At 45.3% G+C, this 15003-nt stretch overlaps 3 protein-coding genes across 4 annotated transcripts; 2 read left to right on the top strand and 1 right to left on the bottom strand.

The window, feature by feature from the left end:
- Window positions 1-111: 111 nt before the first annotated feature.
- On the bottom strand, window positions 112-6210 carry phf23b (PHD finger protein 23b). Its single transcript, XM_019871050.1, has 6 exons — window positions 5707-6210; window positions 4040-4071; window positions 3875-3967; window positions 2822-3272; window positions 1429-1980; window positions 112-1117 (listed from the first exon to the last, which is right to left on the bottom strand). The coding sequence occupies exons 1-6, from the start codon at window positions 5732-5734 to the stop codon at window positions 924-926; spliced, it is 1350 nt and encodes a 449-aa protein (XP_019726609.1). The 5' UTR covers window positions 5735-6210; the 3' UTR covers window positions 112-923.
- Window positions 6211-6300: 90 nt separating this feature from the next.
- Window positions 6301-8361, top strand: elp5 (elongator acetyltransferase complex subunit 5). Of its 2 annotated transcripts, none has more exons than XM_019871368.1 (8): window positions 6301-6574; window positions 6644-6704; window positions 6772-6852; window positions 6956-7071; window positions 7280-7449; window positions 7523-7618; window positions 7955-8055; window positions 8138-8361. In XM_019871368.1, the coding sequence occupies exons 1-8, from the start codon at window positions 6490-6492 to the stop codon at window positions 8238-8240; spliced, it is 813 nt and encodes a 270-aa protein (XP_019726927.1). In that variant the 5' UTR covers window positions 6301-6489; the 3' UTR covers window positions 8241-8361. The 2 variants fall into 2 exon arrangements, with proteins under 2 accessions (XP_019726927.1, XP_019726926.1); XM_019871367.1 differs by having other exon boundaries at window positions 6303-6574; window positions 6956-7167.
- A 1055-nt stretch (window positions 8362-9416) lies between these two features.
- LOC109516674 (CTD nuclear envelope phosphatase 1A) lies at window positions 9417-13531 on the top strand. Its single transcript, XM_019871411.1, has 8 exons — window positions 9417-10004; window positions 10966-11032; window positions 11113-11231; window positions 11304-11375; window positions 11445-11561; window positions 12422-12533; window positions 12605-12689; window positions 12803-13531. Exons 1-8 carry the CDS (start codon window positions 9900-9902, stop codon window positions 12861-12863), a joined length of 738 nt encoding a protein of 245 aa, XP_019726970.1. The 5' UTR covers window positions 9417-9899; the 3' UTR covers window positions 12864-13531.
- The last annotated feature ends 1472 nt before the right edge of the window (window positions 13532-15003 follow it).

Raw genomic sequence — 15003 nt, 5'->3', positions numbered from 1 at the left:
TGACTGCTGATTGTCTCCCTCTGGTGGATAATTGAGAGCAATGCAAGCATTTAAAAAGTTTTTCCCTCTTTTTTTTTTTTAAATAAATACTTTGTGCACTACGCTTCAGTGTCATGTTCCCAAAGACTTTTATTTTCTTAAACTACAATTAAAGAAAACAATATTGGACTGCAGAAAATAGATTTTTGCATTGTCTTTCACATATGTACAGTTGTCAAAGAGGATATGTACAGCCCTGCCGCCCCCTCCACCTTGAGAAGCCAAAAAAAAACCCGCCAAAAACATCCAACACGTTCTCCAACAGGGAGGAAAAAAAACAAACAGATGCGCTCTTGTTTGCAAAGGGGGGAGGGCAATAATTGGCATTGCTAAGCGCACGTCGTGAACATATTTCACCCGACCTCCATTCCAAAAAGTGCAATTGCTTACAATGTCTTGCGTGCTGTCACCCAAAAATATTTTGCCACAAATCTTCCTTTAAACCCTGAAAAGTCAATTGTAGCAATCCATATCACTTAAAAAGTGGCGGCATTCCAAATAGGGGACTTGATCAATTGCTAAAACTCAAATGTTACTTTTCTTATAATTCGCCAGATTTTGCTGTCGTGTTCCTTTCATTTACAAATGGCATGTCCTTACCACTGACAACTACCCTCCCCCCCCCCCCCCCAAAAAAATAAATGGATAGACATTTTCTGGTGGAAAATTATAATTCAATGATATTTTATAGGAGGCCACAAAAAGGTGGGAAAAAAATATTAAACTTGGACTGTGCATTGGACAAAAACAAACAAAAAAAAAACCCTGATTGTCAACAGAAATCTTCTGACTGGTTAAATCTGTGGCTAAATGTTCGTCTGTTTTGGCTTTAGGCAGGGGCAGGAGGGCAATAAAGCGAGAACTTTCTTTTGCTGTTACTTTGTTTAAGTGTCTTTTTTGTGTCCCGAGCGCCTGGAGTGCATGCACTTGTGGCAGTAGAAGATGTCGGGCACGTTGGACTTCTTGATTTTGACACAGGACAAGTGCACCCAGATGGCGCATTGGTTGCACTCGATCATCGGCCGCCCGGCGAAGGGTTTGCCGCAGTAGCACGTGATCAGGTCCCATGAATCGTCGCCTGAAACGCACACACACGCAAGGCCAACTTAGTACACGCGGCTGACTACAATTCAAACTGTGACATCAATCCTGCTGATTTTTATGAGCCTACGCAGACAGATGGTGACACAGACAGACAGAAAACTCCAAAAATTGGGAGAAGGGAGGGGGGGGGGAGAGAGAGAGAGCGAGAAAGAGGGAGTGGGGGAGAGACAGAAGGAGATAATTGGGAGTGCAGGGGAATGGAGAGATAGAGATAGAGAGACAGGGGGTGCAGAAAGGAAGCTACACCCACTTAGGGCGTTTCCTTCCGACAAGATGGTGGCCCACCTGACTCCACCATGATGTCTTCGTCGGCGATCCAGGTCTCGCCCTCGCTGGAGCTCATCTCGGCGTCCCTGACGGACTCGTGGGGCGGCGTTTTGTCGTGGGCGGCGTGCGGCGAGGGGCCCCCGCGGAGCGGCCGCCACTCCTCCGAGTCGCTGTGCGTCGGCGGCGGCGAGCTTTTGAGCTTCTTGGCTTTGGGCTGCTTGGAGTTTTTGCTGCGCTTGATGCGCGCCCGTTTCTCGCCCTCGCTACTGCCGCTTTCAGCCGCCGCCAGCGACAGCCTCTTGAGCTTTTTGTCCTTTTTGCGCTCGGCCTTGGCGCTGGGCACCTGGCTCTCGTACAGCGAGTCCTTCAGGCGCATCTTGTCCAGCAAAGTGCTATCGGGGTGGACGCTTTTGCTCTTGTTGGCGCGGGCTTTGTGGACAAACGTGTGGATGGTGTGGATGTCGGGGCCGCCGTCCGCCCATGTGCTGCTCACGCCGCCGCCATCCGCCGACGAACTGTGGGCGGAGCTGGATGACGTCGGGGACCACGAGCTTTCCTGCGATCCAGGAAAGAGGCATTATTGTTGCTCAACGAGAGACTTCCATGTTTTGTTATTAGCTTGGTTATAGCAGAGTTTTCTCATCATGAGAGAAAAAAAAAAATCAACTGAAGCTGCATTTGCAGGGATGTCTTAATTTACAAGTGCCCCAGCTTACGGGTTTTTTTTAATGCCACTTAATTTTCAGTCCTGAATATTGTTATCCATTTAACCCAAATACTGTACTTTTCTTCATTATCAAATCCAGTAACTTATTGTGACAGGTGCAACAATTTCATGACCTAGCATAAAGTACAATGCTATGTATCCAAACTTTTCAAATGCAAAATGGGCCCTTTCTCATTCAAGGTTGGGAAACACTCCTGACACTTGGATGGCAACGAATAGCGAAGAGCAAGAGCAGAAGTTAGCTTTCAACATTTTGCAGCTCGTTTTCTCAAGAAGCTTCTTCACCTCCCTGTCTCATTTGGACTGCAATCTTCCGTCATGCTGCAGTTGCCTGTCAAGCCCGCCGGCCATCATCGTCATTGAAAGGTGCCATAGAAAACTCAGCTGCGACATAAAGAGAAAAATGTGGTAGCCAAAGCACCAAAGGTGCAGAGTATGTGTTAAGTAGAACATAATTCGAGAATTTTATTCAACCTTTTTCAATTAATAAATGCAAATTTTTTACAAAGAAAAATGGTTTCACTTTTTTATTAAATAAAAAAAAGTTACAAAAAACTCCTTAAATATGCTTCGGGGTTTGCACCTGCCCTACATTTATTGCGCTTTAATTGCCCTTATAAGATAAGTTGTCCAACAATTTTCTGTTAAAACACGATAGATTAAGGCATCCTGGCAAAAAATTACCAATAGGGTAGATTTTTATATGAAGCATATTCAGGATTATTGGAGCCATGGGATCCTCCGAGTCGCTGTGCGTCGGCGGCGGCGAGCTTTTGAGCTTCTTGGCTTTGGGCTGCTTGGAGTTTTTGCTGCGCTTGATGCGCGCCCGTTTCTCGCCCTCGCTACTGCCGCTTTCAGCCGCCGCCAGCGACAGCCTCTTGAGCTTTTTGTCCTTTTTGCGCTCGGCCTTGGCGCTGGGCACCTGGCTCTCGTACAGCGAGTCCTTCAGGCGCATCTTGTCCAGCAAAGTGCTATCGGGGTGGACGCTTTTGCTCTTGTTGGCGCGGGCTTTGTGGACAAACGTGTGGATGGTGTGGATGTCGGGGCCGCCGTCCGCCCATGTGCTGCTCACGCCGCCGCCATCCGCCGACGAACTGTGGGCGGAGCTGGATGACGTCGGGGACCACGAGCTTTCCTGCGATCCAGGAAAGAGGCATTATTGTTGCTCAACGAGAGACTTCCATGTTTTGTTATTAGCTTGGTTATAGCAGAGTTTTCTCATCATGAGAGAAAAAAAAAAATCAACTGAAGCTGCATTTGCAGGGATGTCTTAATTTACAAGTGCCCCAGCTTACGGGTTTTTTTTAATGCCACTTAATTTTCAGTCCTGAATATTGTTATCCATTTAACCCAAATACTGTACTTTTCTTCATTATCAAATCCAGTAACTTATTGTGACAGGTGCAACAATTTCATGACCTAGCATAAAGTACAATGCTATGTATCCAAACTTTTCAAATGCAAAATGGGCCCTTTCTCATTCAAGGTTGGGAAACACTCCTGACACTTGGATGGCAACGAATAGCGAAGAGCAAGAGCAGAAGTTAGCTTTCAACATTTTGCAGCTCGTTTTCTCAAGAAGCTTCTTCACCTCCCTGTCTCATTTGGACTGCAATCTTCCGTCATGCTGCAGTTGCCTGTCAAGCCCGCCGGCCATCATCGTCATTGAAAGGTGCCATAGAAAACTCAGCTGCGACTATTCTTGTATATTAAAAGTATGTGAATTTTGAAGCTGACCTCTTTGGGACTTGGGATGTAACCAGCATAAGCCAGGACAAAACTGCAGAACTTGTTGAAGTCCTCCACAGTCCTCCTTTTCCTCTCTGGGGGCTACACAAATTAAATCCTTCAGTCAACAGTTGTTTATTTAAGAAATGTGTAGAGTCTCGTCGGGGCACTTACCAAAGGTTCAGTTTTGCACGTCAAAAGCGAATCTGTAGGCAGAGAAAGACGAAGTGATAACCCGATCATATTTCAGAAAAATAACAATCCGACGCAATGCCATGTCTGGTTGGAAGGACCACTTTCAGCATTTTGAACATCGCATAATTGGGGAAATTGGGAGTTAGGTTCTTTTGCTTTGGGAGGGGGGTGGTTTGCCTAACTACTTGTGACATTGCCTATAGAAAATCTGGAACTGGATTATGTCTAGCCTCTTTTCATTTCATCTGCTACTCGGGGAACCATTTCTTCAAGTGGCTGGTAAGTTTCAATTCAAAAATATCCATCAATAAGATGGCACAGGGCAAAATCCCAATGAGTTCTCCTGGTCACCGTCTCAAATGACTGTGAGGTTTCAAACTGTGGTGCTCAGCCTTCAAACTGTACATAAATAGCACACAAGGAACATTACTGGTGAGAAGAGTAGTGCTGGTAGCAGAATATATCTAGCACTTCAGTCAGCAATTGTCCCCCCCCCCCCAAAAAAAATGTATTTGTTGTGGAGGACTTTGGAGGTCGTGCAGACTTCCATATTATTTCGAAAATTCCACAAGGATGACGGCCACTTGTCAAGTCATTACATCAAGTTAGCCAGTTGACAACTTTCACTGTTTGTTATCGTCAACGATGAGCACTGTAGCCCATTTACTAGGTTTCCATTCATTTGTCGAAATGCATTCCCTCGCCAGGGCCGCACGTTTAGGACGTGAGCCAAGCTAATTTAACGCTAACATTAGCCGCTAAACGGCTCTATATATTTAACGGGGGATTATTCGGTGATACGTGCCGAGCGACCCAAACACAAAAGGCTGGGTCTAAAACAATTGGCTGAGCAAGAAACCTAAAACGATAGGGACGAACGTATGCGTAGATTAAAGCAGGCGGTGGCTAACCACACTTGAAGACATTTCAAGTGAGAGTTTAATGCAAGAATTGAAGCTGGTTGGTTGACCGGGCAACTTGGAGCATGTTTGAATTGTCTTGGAGCTAAGCGGCTAATATTAGCCGACAGAACTGTCACTGCGAGTGCACCGATATAGCGTTCGCATTCGGCGGTTATTCGATGGCGACGCGACGATCGCTATAAAAACCGCCGGTGGCAAGACGTCAAGGAAGGGAACGTTGACTTAGCCGTTAGCGGCTAACATGCTAATCACGCCGGAATTTGCGAGAGGGGAGTGGAAGGTGTCTCAATGTCGCTTGTCAATTCAATTTTGGAGTCATTAATGAGGGTAGAATTGTTTCATTTGCGGGGGGGAAACAGTGTCAACTCCACTGACACCAAAGTGGCACAACTTTAATCCGATATGCGCGTCGGGCACTGTCGGCTAGTTCGGCGAGGTTATCTCGACAGACTGAACGCCGCGTTAATACACAAAAGTCACCCCGCCACCATCCCTAATGATACGACCAATCTCCAACAAGAGGGAACTAAAATGCATTCTTTGTCAACAACTTTTCGCTAGTTGTCGCGAAAATTGAGAATTGTGACCTACGCAGGCGAACGTAACAGCGACGTTAGCCACCGGGCTTTCAAAAGCTCCATTTGCCCTCGGCGAACGTGCTAAAGCCAACGCAAAGCAAAGCGGCTTACTTTATGAAGCCCTCATCAATGCCACAAAACATACCTTGGTGCTCGGACATTATGTCAAGCATTGTCCCTTCGACGAGCAGGCCTTAAGGTCCGAGAAACGGAACCAGCCGGAGCGAGGCGGCCGTCGCGCTGTACCTCCTCCCGGCGTGACTGCGCCCAAACTGTTGGGAAACTGCTGGGACACCGAGGCAAGAAAAAAAAGACGTTTCTTCAACAATTACACGAGTTGAGGAACACTCCTCACCGTGTATTGTCGAGTCCAGGTGTCGCCACGCTATCGACACGAGCGAGAAAAAGCACTTTTTCTGTAGCTCGTACCATTCCGCCGCATTTAAAATCCGTGCCTCCACCATACAGCTCGGCTGTAAAACATCGTTAAATTCAAGCCAATGGCAGTGGATTCGCGCTGGGCACTTCCCGATATATATAAATATAAATGTCTATATCCTTGCTCTCGCGGTCGCGTAACACAACAAGGAGGATTCCCCACAGGTCTACGCGCGGCAGAAGCTTGTAGAGTCCGTCGGAGGAATGGTTCACCCCAGAGGACTATGGGTATTGAAGTTCGAGTAGCTGACGAACAGCAGCGAATTCGGCGTAATGGAACTACATTTCCACTGGGGCACCGGGACATAAAGCCACCACCGCCGATGCGATTTCTCCAGGCGACGCCACAAAATAGTTTGGACCAAACAAGGCGATCGATGTATATAGATTTATGTGTTGATATACCGAATGGCCTAACATTGAGAATGTGGCGTCAGCCATGTTGTCACTTTAAGCGATTTCGTGTCAACAATACCACTTTCGTTGGCGTATGCTAATTAGCTTTAGCATCTGTAGCACCATGTTGCATGACTTGCTGCAAGGAACTGACACCGGAGGCTTGTTCATCATACAAGGTACATGATACTCAACATGCTTTACAGTAACATTACAGAAAGGCTAACGAAACCTGTACTGAATCAAAGATTCCGGTAGTTGTTCGGGCCGACGTCTTCTGTGGAGCTTCATCAAGGCTGCATTGAACAGGTTGTCACCTTGCTGCCGTCGGCATCTTGTTGACTGTTGAGACATAAATTCATGGTGTGAATTTTAGGACGGAAGCAGTCCATGTTCTCAGCTTTGAAGTCAGCGAGGATGAGCTGAAGGATGGCTTGAAAGGATCTCCCATTGAAAGGTAGTTATTCAAACAGCCCTCAAGTTCAGTTGGAATCATCATTTCATCCAGAGGCCAAGTGTTGCCAGGATTGTAAAGTTGATTTTTGCGTCTGTCATTTCAGGCTCCACTTTCACAACGCTTACAGCGATCCCCTGGCCTGGACCGGGAGTGCCACCTTCACGGTGGACCAGTTTTGCGTGGAGAAAGTCACGAAACTCATCAAGCAGACCTCGCAAGTTAAGACGGCCATTTTAGCCATCGACTCACTCTCGTGGATCCTGAGACATATCAGTCCGTCTGCAGTCTGCAAGACTCTCCAACAGCTTAAAAATGGTGATCTATCATTGGTTTGTTCCCGGAACAAATCAGAAAACGTGTTTGCAAGCTGCGCTGACATCTCACTTTGAACTTGTGTGTGACTTTAGTCATGTCTTTTGTACATTAGGTGGATGTGTGGCAAACGTCATTGGACTCCTCCATTCCGACATGCACTCGCGGGGTACAGTCGGTAGCCTGTGCCACTTGGCCACGTCACTCATCACCGTGAAGGCGGTCCTGAGAGGAGACCAAGCAATGATAACCAAGCGCTTAAAGTCAGGAAAGGTTTTGCAAGGTGTAAGTATTAAATACGTGATGAAGACTTTGAGGTGGGGCAACAAAAGAACATGAAGTATTTGTTGATGCATAGGAGGAGGTGTTCACCATCAAAGATGACCTGACGGTGATTGGACAGGGCAAGCCCAGCAGGAGTGAGCCACAAGAACAGATGTGCATATCCAACATGGTACTTGTTAATATTTATCTCATATTAACACTTTTTGTCTGTAAATACAAAACAAAAAAGTTTCACGACATGGCACCCTACCTCCCATTATAGTAATGGCAGATTTTTCTGAGAAACATAAAAAAATGTTGAAACACTTTTTGAAAGTGTTATAGCGTGTTGTATAGGTATTTTTAGGCTCAAACTACAAATAGTTATTCCTCAAACAACATTTTACTTTTCTCATCATACTGCTTTTTTCCTAACACACAATTAGCTATAATGTGTAACATGCTAAAATGAATTAAAATGAATTCGAAGTACGAAAGAAAAATCCCGTGTGGGTTCTTCTTGCAGGCAGACCCAACAGCAAATTTGACCTTCAACCTTCGCTTGTCTGAAAGCCAACGCGAGGCCAAGGAGAAGCTAGCACTGCCCTTTGTCTTCAGTAAAGAGAAGTAAGAGACACGTTGGAGTTTTTCTTTGTCATATTTCCATTTTTTTGACGTTAACTCTTTGGCTGTTGTTTTCGTCTGGTAGGAAAGCAGCTCTTCTCCACACTGGTTCAGGGAGAATCGTGTACGAGCCCGACGCTAACGATGACTACGATCAAGAGGATCCAGACGATGATCTTGACGTGTGATCATCTTGTTTCCTTTACGAACATAAACTTTGTGTTTTGAATGACTTTTAAATCAGTTGTTGAATATTAAATGTAACAATGGATTAACAAAAAAACAAAATAAAAAACTGCCTGTGGTGGTCTACATTCTGTGTCTTGAATTTGATGTAGGAAAGATTATATATTCAGTGCATGGCGGGGTGAAAATAGATATAAAATGTACTTTAGGCCTTTTGTTTGTCACATAGTGATGTTGTTACATCATGTGGACCTGATGTGGACTGTTTTCAGCATTTTTGGCCACGACATTCGTCAAAGAAGAAGAATCTGTGCTTGGTGGTTGCGCCTTCTCGGCGGCATGCGTGTACCAGCACTGATTTTAATTGGGAGGAAAGTCGGCGCCATTTGACTGTCGTTGCTGGACAGCACCGGGGTGCTTGTGTCTTGCGCCTGAAATAGGCTTTGTTTAGCGGAGAGGTCGGTGCTGTTGGACGGTCTGCGGCCGGATGGATGCATGGCTTGAGGAGCCGACGACGAGAAGAAAGGCAGAGCGCCGAGCTCTGCTTATGTGGACCTGGGAGTCGCGGCTTGGAATTGAAGCGGATTTACATGGGACAGGAGAAGAGAGCCAATCTCTTTTTCGTTAATGGATGCTACAGCTTCTTGTTGCTTTCAAGCTTAGCTTGTAGCAGACGTGTGCACATTGGTCTTTGATCCACTAGTGAAAAGGACACTTTGATTCACTCCTCTTTCATCTATTACTGCTTCAAACAACAAAGTGAATGGAGGAAAAGTGGTTAAGGTGGCACGACTCTCAGTTTTATGTGTTGTGTCATAGTATTTTGTCATTTTATGTTAAGTGTTCTTTTGATGGCGGCGCGGGCACCCGCAGCGGCTCCTCTTGTTGTCTGTTTAAGAGAGAGGAAATTTCATCTGTGCTGTATGTTACATACAGCACATTTGACTATAAATTTGTACTTGACTTGAATTGATGTACTACTACGAGTAACCTGGTACTCTCTTCAATCAAGTATCTCTTTCACTATTGTATATAGTTTCCGTCCCTTTGTTTGTGTTGTGAGATTTTCCCAAGATGAAATAACTTGGCTGAGTAAAGATTGGGAAACGAATGAATGAAGTGAGCGCATCCCTGTCCACGTCTGTTTATTTTCCTTCCACGTGGACGTGCTGCGCGCGACCCTTAGATTCCCTTCCGGAAGTGATGTCACGTCGCCAATGGCGGCTCGCAGTTTCATTCCGGATTTCCAGTGGACTACAAACTGATTTTAGACCCACAAGTTGCACTCTGGGGGAATTTTTACTTTTTAGAACAACTTCGGACGCCGCGCACAGCGAAGCGGAACCGAGAAAGCGTCTGAATACGAGGCGCCCGGTGGCTGATTGCCTTATTTTGGAGCCGGGTTCAAGGTGGTCACCCCGTCGAGTGAGCTAGCGGGAGCTAACGCCGCTTAGCTCAACGAGGTCCAAAACAGCAGCAGCCCTTCTGAGCGCAATTGCGGTCGTCTGCTATGCCAATCTGCTCCATTTAATGGTCATCGTGCAACAAGCGTGCAGATCGAGATACTCGCGCCTCTGCCAGGAAATCGCTCGATTGGCAGCTAATGCCGACTGTCAGCCGCAGTTCTTCCGCCGACTGCTGACTTGTCTTGGCCCGTCAACATGCTGAAGACCCGCCAGTGTTTACTCGGCATCCGGACTTTCCTCGGGGTCACGTCCAGAATATGGGGCTTCTTCATGTATATTCTCAGGAAGCACCTTCGAACGGTAAGTCGTGCGCGCTGGTGAGGCACACCTGAACGACAGAGACGTGCCTGTCAATAATTCCCAACTGGACTCTTCGGGTTGTTCTCCAAAATGTTTGGCCCCTTCAGCAGTTCATGCATGATAGGTTGTCCTGACCACCAACGGCGTCACTGTTTTGCAATGCAAAACGACACTTGTGAAGATGAATTAAATAGAGTTCGCCCCTCACTAACAGTCGTTTGAGTGGGATTCCTACTTGTTCATATTCCACCTAATTCAACCAATGGTCGAGGAGGCACCCAATGTGACTGTGTTGCTTGTCTGTAGTATGTTGGAAGCCAAATTGTTGAGTCTCTTTGGAAGAGACCTGAGATGACCCGATTAAAATGACCACCTCAACAAATGGACATTTCCTTGTTTCTCGTCCATGGACTGGCTAATTCACTTACTCAACTTTAGAGTCACCAGGGAACTGTGACTCTAAGATGACGACTCTAGCTGATTACTCACAATACAGTATTGCATGATTTGCCTTTAGCTATATCGTAATAATTGGACTTCTTTCTCAAAGCGTTATGACTGAATTCAGTGTGTCCCAACCTTTATCGAGCCAAGGCACATCTTTTACATCTTATAGTACACCACCAAACAAAAAGGTCACCAAAACTACAAATCATGATCTCATCTCAACTCACTCACAAACTGATGTTGTGCAGGAAACGGGACTAATTCCGTTATATGAATTACAACATGCGTCTTCACAGTGGGAGAAGAGCATTGACTCCTTCTGTTTTCACGATACATCACCGGCATAGATCGATGAGCAGCAATACTTGGTCGTAAATAATTGTGGGGACCAGTGAATTGAAATTAGTTTATAAAGTAGCTTGCTTCCCTGATTGTTTCATTCTCTACATGTGTCTTTTCTCTGACCGTTCTATATTTTTCCGACGACTGTGACCATTTAGTGTTTGCTTTGCAGATCATCCAGTACCAGACTGTGCGATACGACACCTTGCCTCTGTCGCCACTCTCCCGAAACAGACTGAGTGAGTATACGCTCGGCTAACAGGCCAGCTAGCATGCGTGTGTGAGCGTAACGCCGGCCACTCGTTGCCTTCCCCTGCAGATGGAGTCAAGCGGAAGATTCTGGTGCTGGACCTAGACGAGACCCTAATTCACTCTCATCATGACGGGGTCCTGAGGCCCACGGTGAGGCCGGGGACGCCGCCCGACTTCATCCTCAAAGTAAGTGCGTCTTATTACGACTGGCATGTTTTTGCCTTGGCATGACTGACTTTGGTTTGTCTTTCTGCGCAGGTTGTCATTGACAAGCACCCGGTGCGATTCTTCGTCCATAAAAGGCCGCATGTGGACTTCTTTTTAGAAGTGGTATGTGTTGTGTGTGTGGTGTGTGTGTGTGTCACCGTGGACGTATTGTTACACATCTCGTGCTCGCAGGTGAGCCAATGGTACGAGCTGGTGGTGTTCACAGCCAGCATGGAGATCTACGGCTCGGCAGTGGCCGACAAGTTGGACAACAATAGGAACATCCTCCGACGCAGATACTACAGACAGGTAGCACACAAAGTGCTTCAAAAGCCAATCAAGCAGTCTTTCTTGAACAGAAGGTTGAGTTCGTAAAGATCATATCAACACGAGAAATAAGGTTTCAAAGGTTGATTTAAGAGTGCAACTTTTTTCCTGCCAATATTATGACTGTACAGCATTCTCCAAAAATGATTACTTTTATCATGTAATTTTTCCGATCGATATTTCATTTTTGTTGTATTCTGACACAAATGATGGCAGTAATTTCGGAGTTGGAGTTTTGATACATGCAATATTCACATTTTTATTAGGAAGCTGCAGCACGATGGCATTACAGGGACACCATTGACACCTGCTTCAGCAGCTTCTCTCTCTCTCTCTCTCTCTCTCTCTCTCTCTCTCTCTGTATGTGTGTGTGAAAGATATTCACGATGGGGTTCCACAGGGGTACATAATGGGACCACTTCTCTTTATTTTGTAGCCCAGTGACTTTGTTAACTCTTCCGAAGTGCTCCACAAAGTCCTGTTGGTGGATGACACGAGCCTCTTTTGGCCCATGAAAGCCAATTGGAACTGACAAAGAACTTCGTCAAATTGACACATTGACAATTTTTTTGACGTGACAAACTCTCCTTGAATGTGCCAAAAAAAAAAGATTTAGAGGGAATTAAAAATGTAAATATTGACTAGATATTTATAATTCATCTGAATCTATTGACTGGGATCAACTTCTTCTGTTTGCAACGAATTAGGGTGTTTTTTTTTTCCGTTGGTTTTATTTCTGTTTTAGATGCAGCTGTCTTGTTTTGTCTTGGTACATATTTGAATGTCCTGAGCTCCCACCGAAATAGCTTGAAGTGATCTTATCTTTGTGTCTCCACTGGCAGCATTGTACATTGGATCTAGGTAGTTATATCAAAGACCTGTCAGTAGTACACGACGACCTGTCCAGTATTGTCATCCTCGACAATTCGCCCGGTGCTTATCGAAGCCATCCAGGTAATGAACCCGTCCGGGTCTCCCAGTGTCAAATGTGAGTGTAAAAGTAAGCCAAACCCTTTGCTCTCCAGACAATGCAATACCCATCAAGTCCTGGTTCAGTGATCCCAGTGACACAGCACTTCTTAACTTGCTGCCTATGCTGGACGCATTAAGGTAAGCGTTTGTGTGTGTGTGTTTTAAATGATTATATTTCTGACAATATTTAAAAAAAAAAAAAATCCTGCCCTTGGGTTATCATCATACCAACAAGTTAGTGTCTGTTTTAGGTTCACCGCAGATGTCCGCTCCGTCCTCAGTCGAAACCTCCACCAGCATCGGCTCTGGTGATGGGTCAAATGGAGATATTTGGTCAAAAGACGACCTGCCGCCACCCCCTCATCGAAGGGGAGGGTTGGGATGAACAATTTGGGTGCCAGATTTTTAGCCCCACCGCAATTTTAGTTCGATATTTGAGTCCTCGCCCTAACCACAACAAAACAATGAAATGGATCATCTCTGACGCCTTTCAAAACTTTTTTTTTTTCCCTTGATGATGATGCAATGAAGAGGATTCCCAAAGTCAACAATATTATGTCATATTTTCATGATTTTCTGATCAAATATGCTTTTGGCCCTGGTTTTTCAAAAGGATACAAACAATCTTTTTGCTTGCAAGCCACCTCCCATCCTTGGATATTTTTGTTTATTTTGTGGGTTTTTAAATAAGACTGAAAATCACAAGATTAAAACATATGGCTTGTACCCATTCTATGGACTGCTGTGCCGTCTTTTCCATATCTGTCACCATGAAGTAACATTTCACTCTGTTCATGGAATTGCAATTGCACTTGATTTGTGCCCCCGCCCCTTTCTATTTTTCTTGTTTGATTGCCAGCCCTCCCTTTACTGTATGGAGTTGAGAGCCTTTCAAAATGCCTTCTGAACAATATGTCCAGGTTCTGAAGCCACTTCTTTATTGGCTCTGTCTTACTAATAAAAAACACTTGTTAGTATCAGCTGGAAGAACTGATAATTTTTGTCCTCATTGAAGCTCAAAAGTGTCGTCTTGGAAATGAAACCGTCCCTGTCAGAAAGCCTTCGATATTTAAAACCGACAGTGACGTTTGAAGTGTAGCATGTCATACCAGTGTAACAGGAAGCTTTTACAATGAACAACGTTAGAGTGCATTATTTGTATCCCTCACCTATAACAGGTTTCCCGACCTTTATTGGGACAAGGCATGTACTGTATCTTACAGTACATGAGCAAAATGTTACCAAAAGTACTGAGTACTGTTACTCTCCTAATTTGATGACAAATCTCGTATGGGTCTCCCTGGTTTGAATAGAAACAGAGGGACAATACAAAGATTAATTTTACTATCTAGTGGAAGCGCATTTAATTGTTCTGCCTGTCACTATATGGCGCTGAAATGAAAAGATGAACAAAGATACATAATTTGTAGTAAATGAATTTCAAACTGTTTTTAAGTCATTTCTTGCAGCACACTAATGGAGTTGGGAAACACTAGGCTTGACTTATGCTTGGATGGACCTAGGAAGTTGAATGTAGCATTTCAGAATAAAAGCTCTTTGAAATCCGTATATGTCATGGTGATAAACAAAATTCAGAGGGACATGAAAAATAATTCCCCTTTTCCTAAAATGTAGACGCAGTGTTAACATTTATACAGTCTATAATGTTACAGTGGCTTGCATTTCTAACGTATATAACTAATATTCATAAAAAAACCATATAAAATATATATTTTTAGGAAACCTCTGTCGCATCTTTTGGTGAACATTTAAATCCATTATGGTACAGAGTTTGAATGTTGGTCATGATGGTAGTCGAATTTCGATGGATGACTTGGTGCTAATGCACGTGGGTGCTCCTCTACACGGGATTGTGTAAACATTTTCCAAAGTTCCTTACAGTTTCCAGATAGACAAGATAAAAGCTGCTAAATTGTTTGCTATTTTTTTGGGGGGGGGGGGGGCTGGTGTATTCTGAAAAGTTACTCAATTTGGCAAGAAAACTGCCAAGTTGGTATTAATGGTTGGTCCCGCAGGATGCTACCCCAAAAATTCCATCCAAATGTGATGTAGACTTTCAGAGTAAGAGCCAACCATTCCGGTTCTGGCAGTAACTCGACTCCTCTTGGAGATTGGGCGGGCCCTCGCGGGTCTCGAGGCTGTGCGTCGTGAACGCGCCCGCCAGCTCAGGCACGCACCCGCTGCCAAGTTGGTATTAATGGTTGGTCCCGCAGGATGCTACCCCAAAAATTCCATCCAAATGTGATGTAGACTTTCAGAGTAAGAGCCAACCATTCCGGTTCTGGCAGTAACTCGACTCCTCTTGGAGATTGGGCGGGCCCTCGCGGGTCTCGAGGCTGTGCGTCGTGAACGCGCCCGCCAGCTCAGGCACGCACCCGCCGCGCGGCCACGCCACCGGCCAGGCTTCCCCCCCCCCCCCCCGCCCCCCCCC

This window comes from Hippocampus comes, unplaced genomic scaffold (genome assembly GCF_001891065.2).
Source record: "Hippocampus comes isolate QL1 unplaced genomic scaffold, H_comes_QL1_v1.1 scaffold83, whole genome shotgun sequence".
Classification (NCBI taxonomy): domain Eukaryota; kingdom Metazoa; phylum Chordata; class Actinopteri; order Syngnathiformes; family Syngnathidae; genus Hippocampus; species Hippocampus comes.
Note: the sequence above shows the minus strand (reverse complement) of the source record. Positions and strands in the feature narration are given on the sequence as shown.

What these genes read in the sequence shown, in the direction of transcription:
- phf23b (XM_019871050.1), bottom strand. Translation starts at nt 5,734, where the DNA reads ATGCTTGACATAATGTCCGAGCACCAAG. An exon ending in CGTGCAAAACTGAACCTTTG is followed by an intron (nt 3,968 to 4,039) that starts GTAAGTGCCCCG and finishes TAATTTGTGTAG; the next exon opens with CCCCCAGAGAGGAAAAGGAG. An exon ending in ACATCCCAAGTCCCAAAGAG is followed by an intron (nt 3,273 to 3,874) that starts GTCAGCTTCAAA and finishes CCTGGATCGCAG; the next exon opens with GAAAGCTCGTGGTCCCCGAC.
- elp5 (XM_019871367.1), top strand. Translation starts at nt 6,490, where the DNA reads ATGCTAATTAGCTTTAGCATCTGTAGCACCATGTTGCATGACTTGCTG. An exon ending in AGGCTTGTTCATCATACAAG is followed by an intron (nt 6,575 to 6,643) that starts GTACATGATACT and finishes ACTGAATCAAAG; the next exon opens with ATTCCGGTAGTTGTTCGGGC. An exon ending in TCTCCAACAGCTTAAAAATG is followed by an intron (nt 7,168 to 7,279) that starts GTGATCTATCAT and finishes TTTGTACATTAG; the next exon opens with GTGGATGTGTGGCAAACGTC.
- LOC109516674 (XM_019871411.1), top strand. Translation starts at nt 9,900, where the DNA reads ATGCTGAAGACCCGCCAGTGTTTACTCGGCATCCGGACTTTCCTCGGG. An exon ending in TGGACTTCTTTTTAGAAGTG is followed by an intron (nt 11,376 to 11,444) that starts GTATGTGTTGTG and finishes TCGTGCTCGCAG; the next exon opens with GTGAGCCAATGGTACGAGCT. An exon ending in GACGCAGATACTACAGACAG is followed by an intron (nt 11,562 to 12,421) that starts GTAGCACACAAA and finishes CTCCACTGGCAG; the next exon opens with CATTGTACATTGGATCTAGG.